Source organism: Rhopalosiphum padi, chromosome 3, assembly GCF_020882245.1.
Source record: "Rhopalosiphum padi isolate XX-2018 chromosome 3, ASM2088224v1, whole genome shotgun sequence".
NCBI lineage: Eukaryota > Metazoa > Arthropoda > Insecta > Hemiptera > Aphididae > Rhopalosiphum > Rhopalosiphum padi.
In genome coordinates, this window is record NC_083599.1 from 68,065,838 (window position 1) to 68,080,535 (window position 14,698).

At 28.6% G+C, this 14,698-nt stretch overlaps 2 protein-coding genes across 2 annotated transcripts; both read right to left on the reverse strand.

Annotated features, from left to right (window-relative positions):
• Positions 1-8,161: 8,161 nt before the first annotated feature.
• On the reverse strand, positions 8,162-9,204 carry LOC132925477 (uncharacterized). The gene is made up of 2 exons (XM_060989872.1): positions 9,193-9,204; positions 8,162-8,959 (listed from the first exon to the last, which is right to left on the reverse strand). Exons 1-2 carry the CDS (start codon positions 9,202-9,204, stop codon positions 8,162-8,164), a joined length of 810 nt encoding a protein of 269 aa, XP_060845855.1.
• A 3,435-nt stretch (positions 9,205-12,639) lies between these two features.
• LOC132925478 (zinc finger protein 717-like) lies at positions 12,640-14,109 on the reverse strand. The gene has a single exon (XM_060989873.1). It carries the CDS (start codon positions 14,107-14,109, stop codon positions 12,640-12,642), a length of 1,470 nt encoding a protein of 489 aa, XP_060845856.1.
• Positions 14,110-14,698: the final 589 nt, after the last annotated feature.

Here is a 14,698-nt window from a genome sequence, read left to right on the forward strand (position 1 = left end):
GGAGTTGTATCCCAGTTACCAACAGTTGATAAAAATGTTTTTAAAGGTACTTAATTTATAGCTTTTTGATTATTTAAATTAAGCAGAATACGTAAAAAAAAAATGCATTTTTATATTCAAAATATTTCTAGATCAAGGTGATAGTTCTGATATTTGTAGTTCAGATGACTCTGATATGTCTAAAGTGCAACGGACATTTACCATTACTTTTTCGGCAGAAGAATGGAATAATATAAAACCAGTGTCAAACATTTGCAAAAGAAAACGAAAGGCTGTAGTTATAGGGGATAGGTCATATTTAACCTTGAAACCAGGCCAATGGACAAACATAGTATTTGAACATTTTCATTTGCACACAAGACTTCCCTGTAGAATTACATTTAAAAGAAACCAAGTATTTGACAATGGTTTATCTTATATCAAAATTGAAGGTTATTGTACAAGCTGCGAGTCATATTTTACCGGAGAAGTTGTCGATAAACCAGGCGAAAATGAAAAGTATTTTAGTCATTTTTGAATTAAAACAAATAATAATATTTTTAATTTATAAATTTTAATAGGACAACTATGATATGCAAATACACGGCAAGTGAGAAACATTTTTGTAAAATTGGCTCAAAAAGGCGACTTTCAGGACAAAATCGACAAAATTATTTAAATTCGATGATAAACAACGGTATTGCACCAAGTGAGCTTAGGAAAGATGCTGCTAGACAAATTATGAATAGTGGTATGTATGGCATATTATTATATAGTATGCATTATATTGTATGCATATACTTAAACCGAAAAACTAATTATATCTTATTAGAGAGCATAACTGACAAATTAAACAACGTTATATTTTTGAACTTATTTTTTTTTTTAATTGAAAGGTGAACCTGAACCTAGCCACATTCCTTCAGCAAATACATTAAGGATTGCTAAGTGTCGGGAAAAAAAAGCAAGACTTCTCCACGAAGATCCGTTTACAGCATTATCAATGATGAAGTATAGTGATCCGTATAGACTATAGAGTATCAATGCATTCTATAGGTTTGTTTTTTTTTCTAATAAGTTAATATTTTTATAATTAATAATTATCAACTTTAAACTTAAAGAAAATTAAATATATTATTTGTATTATTTATTGATTTATAATTTCTGCTGAACATATTTTTATTTATTTTTTTATAAAAATCGTCCTTTTTCTTAAAATTAATGCATTTACTGTGGATAATAAAATATAAATTTCATAAATGAATATATAATCTTCATATAATAGATTTTAATAAAATAACAACTAAATGTATTATTGTGTGTAATTTTATTTTGAAAATAAAAACATTAAATTCTAAGAAAATATTTTCTAAAGATTTGAAAATTTTGTAAAATACCTAAGTATTTTCAAATATGTAAATCGTTTTTTAAATAATAAACATCTTGTGTTAAATGGATAACTATATATTTACAGTATGTAAATTAATTGGAAAGTCAGTAGTTGTAATTAAAAAAAATAATGCAGATATTCTAGCGCAGTTTCTTTCATTGTAATGTAATATGACTAATAGCCCATATCTTTTACAATGATCTAAAATAAAAACAAGTCAATAGCTACTTAAAAATACTCTAAGTAGCCATTTTGTATAGTTATTTGTAATATGGAAAAAAATCAATTTTGAATAAATGAAATAAACTTTTATCTAAAAAAATACAGGATAATATTATGCTAAAATTCTATAGTTTTGGTAACTATAATACTAGATAATCCAAACGTTAATAAAGAATGATAAAATATGTTTGAATAGCAAATTTTAATTATTAAATTAATGTGAAAACCATACAATATTACCTTAATATTTTTTTTATAGAAGTTTCTGTCGTTCATTCAAAATTCAACCGATTTCAAAATTTTATTGTTTTATCTCCATATTACAAATGAATAACTATTAACTATACAAAATGGCTATTTTAAAATTTTTGGAAAAAATCAAAAATTTTCAAGTGGCTTTTGACTTTTTTTTTTATTTTTGATCATTATAAAAGGTAGATTATTAGTCACATATTACAATGAAAAAAATGGCATTAGAATATCTGCATTAATTTTTTTAATTACATCTACTGAATTTCCAATTAATTTACATATTATAAACATATAATATAATAAGATATTTTTGTACAAATAATTTTAGAAAAAAATATTGATAAAATCTTCGAGTGTATTTTTTCAGATAAAATACATATCAAATGTTATATAATAATTAATAATATTATACATATAATTCAAAAATCTCTATAAAAAATTAATAATAAAATACATTTATTATAATTTTCTTTTTTAATACTTTAAAGACACTTTTTTATAGGTTTTGATCCATTTTTTATACACTATTGGACTCCAACTCAAATCAGAATTGCTAAGACATCTTCTACAAAAGTTCAAAAACTTAGGATTTCAGCTGATGCAACAGGTGGTGTTTGTAATAGACTGTCTAGAGTATTTGACAATAGATCGGCGTATATGTTTTTGTATGAAATACAAGCGTACTTTTCTGCAACTCCTACTATTCCAATTGCACATATGATATCAGAAAAGCATGACACTGAGACAATTCGTGAATGGCTTACAAGATGGAAGATAGATATCGGTTCACAAGTTCAAGAATTTGTCAGTGATCAATCTTTGGCTTTAATGGCAGCTGCGGTAATTTCCTTTACACAATTTAGTAGCCTTCAGCGGTATATTGAAGAATGTTTCAAAATTCTGAATGGGAATGAATTTGAATTGCCACTCTGCTTTATTAGAAATGACGTAGCTCATTTTATGAAAAATGTATCGACATGGAAACCGTTGAAAGACTTAAAATCTACAATGAGCAGAAAATTTTTTTTACAGTCATATGCACTCCTAATGCAATCAACATCATTAAATGAAGCAAGAGAAATAACGAAGTCAATTTTAATAGTTTTTGGTGTCAGTCCAACAGATGGAATGAAGGTCTGTGAAAATGTATTTACTGATGAACGTACCATAGTTGAAGAAAAACGATTACAACTACGTAAAGCTATTGCTGGAGTGCCCTATCAAATTTCAGACTTAGCTAACGAAATTTGCAATGAGTATTCAATTGAGGAAGAGCTCTGTCAGGTAATTTTCTTATTTAATTTAATATACTAATTAATTATTTTAATGCATTTTATTTTAGTATTTAAAATTTTTAATACTAATTATTATTATTAAAATCTTTAATAATAATTTATTATGTTACAAGTAATAATTTGTTAAATGTTGACAAAATAATTTTTATAGAAATAAATAAATAATGCTATCGATGATTTTTTAGTAACTTGATAAATGATAAGTAGAACCCAGATTTCAATGCAAAGTGCATATTTTTTTGGTTGATCTTAGACAATGCTTTCCAAGTATATAATTTACTTCATGTAAATGTTTCAAAGCTAAAAATCTTAATTTGCATTTTTAGCATTATTGAGTCATTTTTTTGGTTTTTAATGCATATTTGTTCAATATACTATACAGATTCTAGCAGATTGTAGAAGATCTTTGGTGTTTGAACATATTAAATAATATATTATTCTTCAATGTAATTCTAAAAATTTAGTGAGTATTAAATAGACTAAGGTATAATTTTAATTTTACACAAATATTATTGTATATTTTAGTATGTTTAGCATTCTAACTAAATAATATTGCCCCAATACATATACGTGTCAATACCATAACAGCATCGTAAATTTTTACAAATTTCAGATTTTTTTTAATAAAAAATTAATAATCTTACCTTATTTATAAATTCCAAATCAAAATACCAAATTGTATAAAAAAAAAATATTGCATTTTTAAGGTTATTTTTATGATAAAATGCATTTTTTAAGAGAATTTATGGCTATTTTTTAGAGCATATATTTTATATTTTATTTTATTTATTTATTTAAATTTAAATCTATGAGATTACTGGGCCTCACTAAGACATACTCGTGTGGAGGCCTAGAGTATATGGTTTTAAGTGCATTTAAATCCGAGCCTTATTTATTTATTTATTTATTATAACAATACCGACTGAGCCTAATAATTATCCATAATATGATAATACTAATTAACATTTTTTCAATGAATAAAAACAATAACAAAAGTGATAATTCTAATTATACTTAAATAAAAAACATGAATAACACATGAAAGATATAACAAATACTAAAAAATAAGCTTTAAAAATAATACAGGCAATAATTACAATATTACATGTAAATAAAATAATTAAGATGTATAATATTATTTTATAACTTACTTATATGATTTACTATATTTATTTATTTCAGAATAACACAGTTAAAGAATTTGAAGACAATTTGTTACTGGCATGTAATGAAATGTTTAATAATATGACATTTAAAACTTGGGCACAATCAATATTATTAGAATGCGAAGAATTGGTTGAAGATGGTGATCATGAAAATGCACAGTATATTCCCGCCGTAATCCCTTTTATTTTAAAATCATTGGAATTATTACCATTATGGTCAAACATAATGTGTAAAGCGTTTAAGTTTCCTGTAAAACTTGCTAGTAGTTGTGCATCAGAAGCTAGTTTTAATAATGTTAAAAACAGAATATTTAAAGAATTACCGTGTCGAGTAGACGATTTTGTTCAAAGCCATTTGGATTCATTAGACGGGGCAATGATTTTACACGAAGCTAGTGAATTAGAATCCTATAAAAGTCATTGCAATACAGAGGAGAATATAGACGATCTGACAAAAGAACAAATGACAAAACGATTAATGACAATTTTATAGATTTCCAAGATACACCAATAACTTTCGATGACAACGGCTTACATTCAGTGGTATTTGAGAAAATAAACGACGATGAACTATTAGCAGTTGAAAATTGGCATGGACAAGGAGAGCTAAAATCAACCAATAAAAAAAGATCATATTTCACAAACGATTCAAACGCTTTACATGTAGACCTAAATTCTCAAAACAATAAAAAATCTTTAGGTGTAATTTTGAATGGTAGTTCAATAAAAATGAAGTGCAGAGTAATAAACAAAAATAAAATTGAACTACTTAATACTTGTGCGTTTGATACTCTGGTTCAATTGTTTGCTAGTGCTACAATAGATAGTATTCAATTTGGAAATTATATTTTAAATGAAAAAAATACAGGACTCTTCTTTGAACTTCTCCAATGTGTTACGAAAAATGGTGTAAGTAACAAAGTATATGACTTAAGGGCTAGAATCTTATATCACGTATTTCCACATGATGAACTGTTACGTTCAATTATACGAGTTGGCTGTCACTGTCATATAAGAGAGATGATAAACAAAGTATTGAATGATATAATTATGGCCGATGAAATCCACAAATGCTCTAGTGAACAGTGTCAACGTGAAATGAAAACTGTACATGTTACATGTTTTCCGTTTTCATGTCATTTTAATAACTTTGGGGATTTAGAAGAGCATATTAATGATTTAATAAAATCGCAATCATCAATATGTAATTTCAATAAATGCAAAGGACTATGGACTGTTGAGACAATATTAAAAAACCATATTTTAATTGAAGTGTCAAACATACCAGAAGGTAAATACAAATTGTTATAATTTTTACTAGCAATCCTAAATATTTTCATACAATTTAACTATATTGCACAAGTTTTATTGTTTAATGTAAATTATTTCCATAAGGAAATTATAAATAATTATTAAAAACAATTCAATGTAAATACAGTTTTAAAACAATTAATAAATTAATTTTATGTTTAATAGTGGTCTTAAATGTTAGAATATAAATAAAATTTAATTATTTCTTATTAAAAATTTTGTTAATAAAATAGTTAGTTATAAAATAATATAGTTAAACGTGCCCATTGCCCCATTCTACAGAAATAAAATTATATTATGAATTAAACTTTCGCTAAATATTTGTACATTTTATTTTAGATAAATTATTCAATCAAGAAAACAATAGTAATGAGACAAGCTTATTGGATGTGGCAGAAGCCGTCTCTGATGATGTTGTTTGCAGTTTGGATAACATACCGACAAACATAACAATTTTAAATAAATTATTTAAATTGCGTGGAGCAGCTGTGTTTATTGGAAATAGAAGTACTGCAAGAACTGGTATGGGTCATTATGTAGCAGTGTCACTGAGAAATGACGGACATTGGGAAGAATATGACGATTTTAAACATAAGCCAAAACCCATACCAAAATTAAAAAAATGTAGTATACAAATTCTTTTGTACACAAAGGAAATTTAGATATAAGATATTATAGTAAATAGTTGTGTTTTTTTTTTTAATAAAGTTACATTTTAATTTTAAAGACAAAAAAGTTATTTCAATATGGTTTAAATTGATTATAAAAAAAATAAAAGGTTAAAAAAATAATTTATTAATTTCACGGTTAACAAGTATGATGAAAATAGAGGTAAAAATTAATACAAACTAAGAAAATTAGTATGCAGGTTTTGGTAGTCAAAATAATAACATGTCTATAAAAAGTATTAAAAAATACAGTACCTAATCAGTTTTTTTAAATTTTGGGAAAATATTGTTTGATTTGTAAAAATTATAATTTTTTTATGGTAATTATAATATGATAAATGTTTGTCAAGTAAATTTGAAAAGTCAGCAAAATCGTAAAATAGTATTATTTGCTAAAAAACTACTTGTCCGCAAAATTTGAAAACAAGTACAAATATTTACGCAAATTATCCGCAAAATGATGGTATACCAAAAAATAAAATAAGTGGTTTTTTAAATTTTTGCAGTTTTTTTTGATTTGCTAAAAAACTATTTGTCCGCAAAAATTGAAAACTAGTCCGCAAAATCACGCAAATTATCCGCAAAATGATGATTTACAAAAAAATAAAATAGGTGGTTTTTTAAATTTTTGCAAAGTTTTTTTTTATTTGCTAAAAAACTGTTTGTCCGCAAAAATTGAAAACTAGTCCGCAAAATCACGCGAATTATCCGCAAAATAATGGTATACTAAAAAGTGAAGTAATGGAATTTTTTTAATTTTTGCAACATTTCACCAGCATGTCAACTGTTTTTTTTGATTTGCTTAAAAACCACTTGTCCGCAAAAATTGAAAACTAGTCCGCAAAATCACGCAAATTATCCGCAAAATAATGTATATATAAAAATTCAAAAAATCGCAAATGTACATGCTGTTGAAATGGAGCTACCCAATCTTGTTTTGATTGTGGTAAGTTTATAGCATTGAATTGATTTTTGTCATCTACGACTTTATTGCCAGGTCCTGTAAAATTAAAAAAATAAATCAAACATAGCAGATTATTTTCATTTATTATTTGATAACGTGATTATTCGTATAATTACTAGTTGTACTAATAAATATATAATATCTATCGCGGGAAATTTCGAAAGAGAAAGGTTAGGTTCACATGGACGCGCGTATGACCGTTCAGATGGCTGCATATGCTACGCGCGTCGAAGAAATAAATAAATAATAGGTATTAATGTAAGACATATTTTAGTACTGTTCAGACGTACATCGAGAATGGACGTAGTAGATGCTATGTGTTTGTGGGTTGTCCACCGAAGAATAAGAAGACGAAGGCAAAAAAGGGAAAGAAAATATTGGGTTTATCCAATTTTAAAAACAAGACTTTCAACAAGTCTATATATCACATTATATCCAAAACTTAGAGATCACGAAGATAAATTTTTCAATTATTTTAGAATGTCTATTAAATCGTTCGATGACCTATTGGAGACAATTAAAGACTCCTTAGAAGCTGATGAAAATGCAATAAGATATTGCATTTCACCACAAGAAAAACTTATCGTTACATTAAGGTAAGTCTGTCTAAATTTTATTAAATTTTTTATTTACTGAAAAATATTACAAAATTATAACAAAATAAAAAATCAACCTTTCGACTTAACAAATATTTGCTGAACTACTTAATAAATTATAAAACAAAATTACTTTTAATATTGAAACAAAATAAAAAATCAACCTTTCAACTTAAAAAATATTTGCTGAACTACTTTATAAATTATAAAACAAAATTACTTATAATATTGAAACAAAATAAAAAATCAACCTTTAGACTTAACAAATATTAAAAAACAATACAAAAGAATCACCTTATATATTACTTAAATTATTTTTTATCCAAATAAATCAAGGTCAGACGACTCTTGAGAAATCTCACTATTAGTAGACAAAGGTGAAGGAGCTTGTAGAGGTTCCATATTTTGGTTGAATTGAGTGTAAATGTGATTATAACGAAGCGTATCGTATGTAGGAATAGTTGTATAATTTGGACGATCATATTGTGGGTATGCATATCGTTGCGTATTTTGTTGGCTGTACGGTGTGGATACATGGTTGGATTTAGAGGTATCTGTACTTGAAGGTTGAGTATGAGTTTGTATTGCTTGATTTTTTAAAAGTAGGTTATAAATTTCGATTTTAGTTTTTAAACGCATTGCATCTGGTACTTTTTTAATTTCTTTATATAAAGATAAACAAAATAATTTATCTTCGTCATCTTCTTTTTTATCTACAGTATTCCTCTGATTTAAACTTTTTTCTATGATGTTGGCAAAGTGCTCATCAGCAGGATGAAGTTTTATTTTTTTTCGTTGCTGAAGAGGACTTTTGAAAGTACGTTCTTCGTTTGGAACTCTGGAACTATCTTCCTCAATTGAAGTTTCAGTCGATGATTCTAAATTTCCATCACCGCCAACGTCTGCAATTTCAAAACTACTCTCGGTAGAATTTTTTTTTATGGTTGGTTGTAGAAATTGCAACCTTCTATAATATAAATATGACGACTTCTCTGCTCCCGATCCAGACTTAACTTGTTTCATATTTTTTACTTCTTTTACATATGCATCTCGAATACCCTTCCATTTCTTTTGTAATTCTAATCCTGAAACAAATAATCGGATTGTAAGCTGCGCCTATAGTACAGGTAAACATGACTCATGTAAACTGTGCCCGTGTATTTTTATGCATTAAAAAGTATCCAGAATATCTCATATACTATTAAGTCAAAACTATGAAAATACACGGAAAAAAAGTCTTATATATAAAAAATAATCATAAATTATTTTCTTATTTTATATTTCAGATACTTGTCAACAGGTTTCTCGATAACAGATATACACTATAATTACAAAATTGGAGTATCTACTTTGAGTGGCATAATACGCCAGGTATGCCAAAACATATGGATTAAATTAAAAAATACTGTAATGAGTGAACCTAACAAACAGAAATGGTTAGACATTTCAACAGGATTTGAAAAACGTGCATATTTCCCAAACTGTATTGGAGCTTTAGGTAAGGCTAATTTGATTATTATTGATAAAAAAACGTCAATTTAAAAAAAGCGGGTAAGTGGGTATCGCTCTGCTGTATATTAGGGGGTGGGGTGGACCTCAGACTATGGTAGGTTAAATTTGAATGTAATGATAGGTATCATTGTATACGAAACACGATTCTGAACGGAGATGATTTGTCAGTCTAGGATATATTATTTATTTATTTCATATCTAAAACCGTTTGATAGAAAATCGTTATTTTACGTGTGAATTTTTAAATTTTTATTATTGTAAAAATTTAAGTTTAGACGCTAGAAAAAATGTATAAATTGACTTACAATCGATTTTTTTTATAATTATTATGAGAAAAACTTATGGACCACTTTATATTCAATTTTAAATTCTTAGGTATGAATACAAAAAAAAATTATGAATTTTCAACAATAACTTCAAAATTTCGAGATTTTATCATATTTCGTAAAAATTTTAACTTTCAAACGCTTTAAAAAAAAATTGTGACTTACGATTTTTGATTTTTTTTAATGGCAATAAGCACAAATTATGAAAAACATTGTATTAAATTTTCACTTTTGTCCTTTATAAAGCATCAAGAATATTCACTTTGCTACCGAAAACCACCCCTAAAATTGTGAATTGAAGCATTTTTTCGACAAGTTATGGTGTACACAGTCACAAAAAAAAATAAATAAATAAAAAAACACACATCATTGTAAAATCAATACATTCATCACATCATTCAGAATCTAAAACAATATTTTTTATATAAATTTATGTCTTTTCATTTATATAAATAATTATATTAATGGGAGAGTGGTCACTTTCATTTATTTTTATAAATAAAACAATAAAATAAAATTAATGTAATAATATCGTATATTTATTATCGTTCTGCGCGCCCGGCCCAACTCGGCGAAAGGGTGCAGAATGACTATCTGCTGATAGACATCAGACATACTTAAAAAAACATATTATAATTATTATAAGAGATGCTAATCCAACGTCGGAAAGTGAAATTGAAAGTTTAATTGGATTATTGATATTAGCTGGTGTAAACCGTTCAGGACGGCAAAATCTCGAAGACCTTTGGGATCAGTCTGGTTTTGGCGTTGAAATTTTTCATGTAACTATGAGCCTTAAGCGTTTCCGATTTCTACTTCGATGCCTGAGGTTTGATGATATGGGTGATCGTATTCAACGATGTGAAATAGATAAATTAGCTCCAATTAGAGAACTTTTTGAATTATTTGTTGAAAATTGTAAAAAATGTTTTTCACCGTCAGAATACGTAACAATAGATGAGCAACTGGTCAAATTTCGAGGTAGGTGCCCACTGCCCATTCAGAGTATATTTGCCTAATAAGCCAGCAAAATATGGTGTAAAAATATTTGCACTAGTTGACGCTAAAATGATGTACACATGGAATATGGAAGTTTACTGTGCAAAGTAACCAGTTGGCCCTTATAATATTTCAAACTCTCTATCCGACGTAGTTATGCGATTGATGAATCCAATTTTAGGATCTGGAAGAAACTTAACCACAGATAATTGGTATACCAGCATTCCATTGGCTGAAAATTTATTGAAAAACAAAATTAAATTAGTTGGTACGATGCGGAAAAATAAAAAATAAATTCCAGTTATTTTCCAACAGCAATTTTCAAAAAATCGTGAGCTAAACAGTACTATATTTAGTTTTTAAAAAGACCTTACTCTTATATCCTATAAACCAAAGCCAAATAAAATAGTTATACTTTTATCATCAATGCATCATGACGCAGCTATTGACGAATCAACAATTGATGCTAGAAAACCTGAAATCATAACTTTTTACAACAGCACCAAAGGCGCTGTTGATACGGTAGATGAAATGTGTGGTTCATATGATGCAGGAAGAAATAATCGTAGATGGCCATTGACAATTTTTTTTCATCTTATAAATACTGCAGGTATACATTATACGTTTATAATACTGCTTTCATATTTATTGTTTAATATTTTTTTGATGAATCTATTATTATTTTTTTTTTTAGGAATCAATTCAGAAATTTTGTACCATTGCGATAAATTGACTTCAAATACTCTAAAACGTCGCGTATTTTTGAGAAACTTGGCTATGTCGTTTTAATTTCCACTGATGACTCAAGGAGCTATAACAAGGAGACTATAGCATCCTCGAAATTTTTTAATGCCTGTTGTTATTATTTTACTTTTGTGTAACAGTTGTAACTTCTTATTGAACCATTTCTAACACAATTTTAAATGTATTTTTACTCAGACGGAATCTGACAAAAAAGTCTTGATCGTCCCATTTATTTAAATCGTCTATTCTTGTTGACAATAAATATGGTCTTCGAGGTTTGTTCAAACATTGGTTCATATAACATAACCCAAAAACTCGATTTCTTCATCAGTACTACAGTCACTAGTGTCACTACTACTGCTGCTACTTAAATAAGTCATCTTAAGTATTTTTTAAATTAAATGATAGGTTCCTACTTACATTCAAATAATTACCAATTATAAAGATACCTACAAATCAACGAATAAAAAAATCTTTGAAATTAAAAGTAACATCAAACAAAATGTAATCACATACCAAAATAAATAATATTACTGATAATATTTCAGCTAAACTCTAGTTAAACTCTTTAACTGGTCAAATATCTCGGATTTATTAATTTGCAGTTAAACTCCGGTTAAAATATTAATCAAGTATTAATAAAATCACATTTCTAGTTTAACTGGGGATTGATAAAATGGCTCTAAAAATGAATAGTCTTGCAGTCAGGAGGAATATTTGTTCTAAATATCGTACACAAATTAATCAACGGTTATACAGTCAATTCTGAATTACTAAGTAATTTAAATTTACACGTTCTTCAACGTAAATGTAGGTCTACAAATATTTTTTATATTCAATTACAGAAATCTAATTACTAAAAAAATGGTAACTAATGATAACAATATAAATATTTTTTTCATATTAGATACTGATGTCTGATTTAAATTATACCATGTTAAAATGCACCTTGTTATATATATATATATATATTTCGTTATTGTATAATAACGACTAAATGGTATTCGTCACAATTGTTAATAAATATATAACTTTATTTTTGATGTACAGAAAACAATGCATTTTACATGAATGTGCACTGTGCGTTATTAACTGTCAACGACATAATGATCAACAGTATCATTAATTATTAAAATCATAGTAAATAAATCATAGGCATTCTTTTGTAAAAAAACATCCAGAAATTTACCGGGGTGTCCACAAAAACATCGATTATTATTGTGACTCGTCAGACTGTCCCAAGGACATGCCACTGACATCATTTGTCACACTTGTGCTTTTTTTTTCACCCGTATGCATCCGCTTGTGTATATTCAGTAACATTCTTTGAGAGAATACCATATCACACACGTCACATCGGTACGGTTTTTCACCCGTGTGCGTTCTCTGGTGTCTGGTCAGACTGCAGCTTTGAGAGAATGATGTTTCGCACACATCACACCGGTATGGTTTTTCCCCTGTGTGTGTCCGCCGGTGTGTAGTCAGATTGTTGCTTTGAGAGAACGACTTATTGCATAAATCACATCGGTACGGTCTTTCACCCATATGTGTCCGCTGGTGTACAGTCAGTTTGCTATTACCGATAAACTTCTTGTCACATATTTCACATGCGTAGGGTTTTTCACCCGTATGCGTCCACTTGTGTATAGTTAGTGCACTCTTACTGATCAACTTCTTGTCACATATCTCACATGCGTAGGGTTTTTCACCCGTATGCGTTCGCTTGTGTATAGTCAGGTTGCTGTTTTGAGTGAACGACTTATTGCAAACTTCACATCGGTACGGTCTTTCACCCGTATGCGTCCGCTGGTGTACAGTCAGTTTGCTACTATTGATGAACTTCTTGTCACATATCTCACATGCGTAGGGTTTTTCACCGGTATGTATCCGCCGGTGTTCAGTCAGTGCACTATTACTGATCAACTTCTTGTCACATATCTCACATGCGTAGGGTTTTTCACCCGTATGCGTTCGCTTGTGTATAGTCAGGTGGCTGTTTTGAGTGAACGACTTATTGCAAACTTCACATCGGTACGGTCTTTCCCCCGTATGCGTCCGCTGGTGTATAGTTAGTGCACTATTACTGATCAACTTCTTGTCACATATCTCACATGCGTAGGGTTTTTCACCCGTATGCGTTCGCTTGTGTATAGTCAGGTGGCTGTTTTGAGTGAACGACTTATTGCAAACTTCACATCGGTACGGTCTTTCCCACGTATGCGTCCGCTGGTGTATAGTTAGTGCACTCTTACTGATCAACTTCTTGTCACATATCTCACATGCGTAGGGTTTTTCACCCGTATGCGTTCGCTTGTGTATAGTCAGGTGGCTGTTTTGAGTGAACGACTTATTGCAAACTTCACATCGGTACGGTCTTTCACCCGTATGCGTCCGCTGGTGTATAGTTAGTGCACTCTTACTGATCAACTTCTTGTCACATATCTCACATGCGTAGGGTTTTTCACCCGTATGCGTTCGCTTGTGTATAGTCAGGTGGCTATTTTGATTAAACGATTTATGACAGACATCACATCGGTACGGTTTTTCATCTGTGTACGTACGCGGGTTTACCGTCAATTCGCTATTAGTTACAATGCTCAGATTACAAAAGTCGTTCAGATAGGGTTTCTCTCTCGATTCTGTCCGTCCACGAATCGGCAGATGACTGTATTGAGTAAATGTCATTTCGCACACAAGATTTCGTCACACGTATTTTCACAATTGTACTAAAAAATTTAACAAGTGTATGTCAACTTATTAAGTTACCAAGGTATTAAGAAACATTCCAACTGGTACGAGAACGTAAGTGTTTGAAATAACGTATTTAAAAATCAATATACTGAGTATTAGATTAGTTGTCAACACAATATTTTAAGCCAATATTATGTGTATCTCTGCCGTTATTAGCACAATAATGGGTTAGATATGTATATTTACTATTTTGTTTTAATGACGTCAAAAAAAAAAATTAAAAAATTTAGGGTTTTTGAATCGTTTTTTATTTGTTTAACAATAAATAATAAAAATAACGTTATTACTACCGCACTTATCCTCTAGTTATGTCTCTTATGAACGTAAAACACGGTAAATTTGAGATCACCGATAAATTTAATAATTCAAAATATGAAGAATTAATGCAATTTAATTTTTTAAAGTTAACTTATTGCTTAGTTTTATTTATAGGTCTTGAGTAATTCAGTGGCTAATGGGTTATTATTTTATAAAACCTATACAATTTCTGGCTTCGAAGATTGTGAGCCAACTGCCATGTTTT

Bases quoted from the DNA above. Each gene is read 5' to 3' on its own strand.
- LOC132925478 (XM_060989873.1), bottom strand. From the start codon at position 14,109: ATGACATTTACTCAATACAGTCATCTGCCGATTCGTGGACGGACAGAA.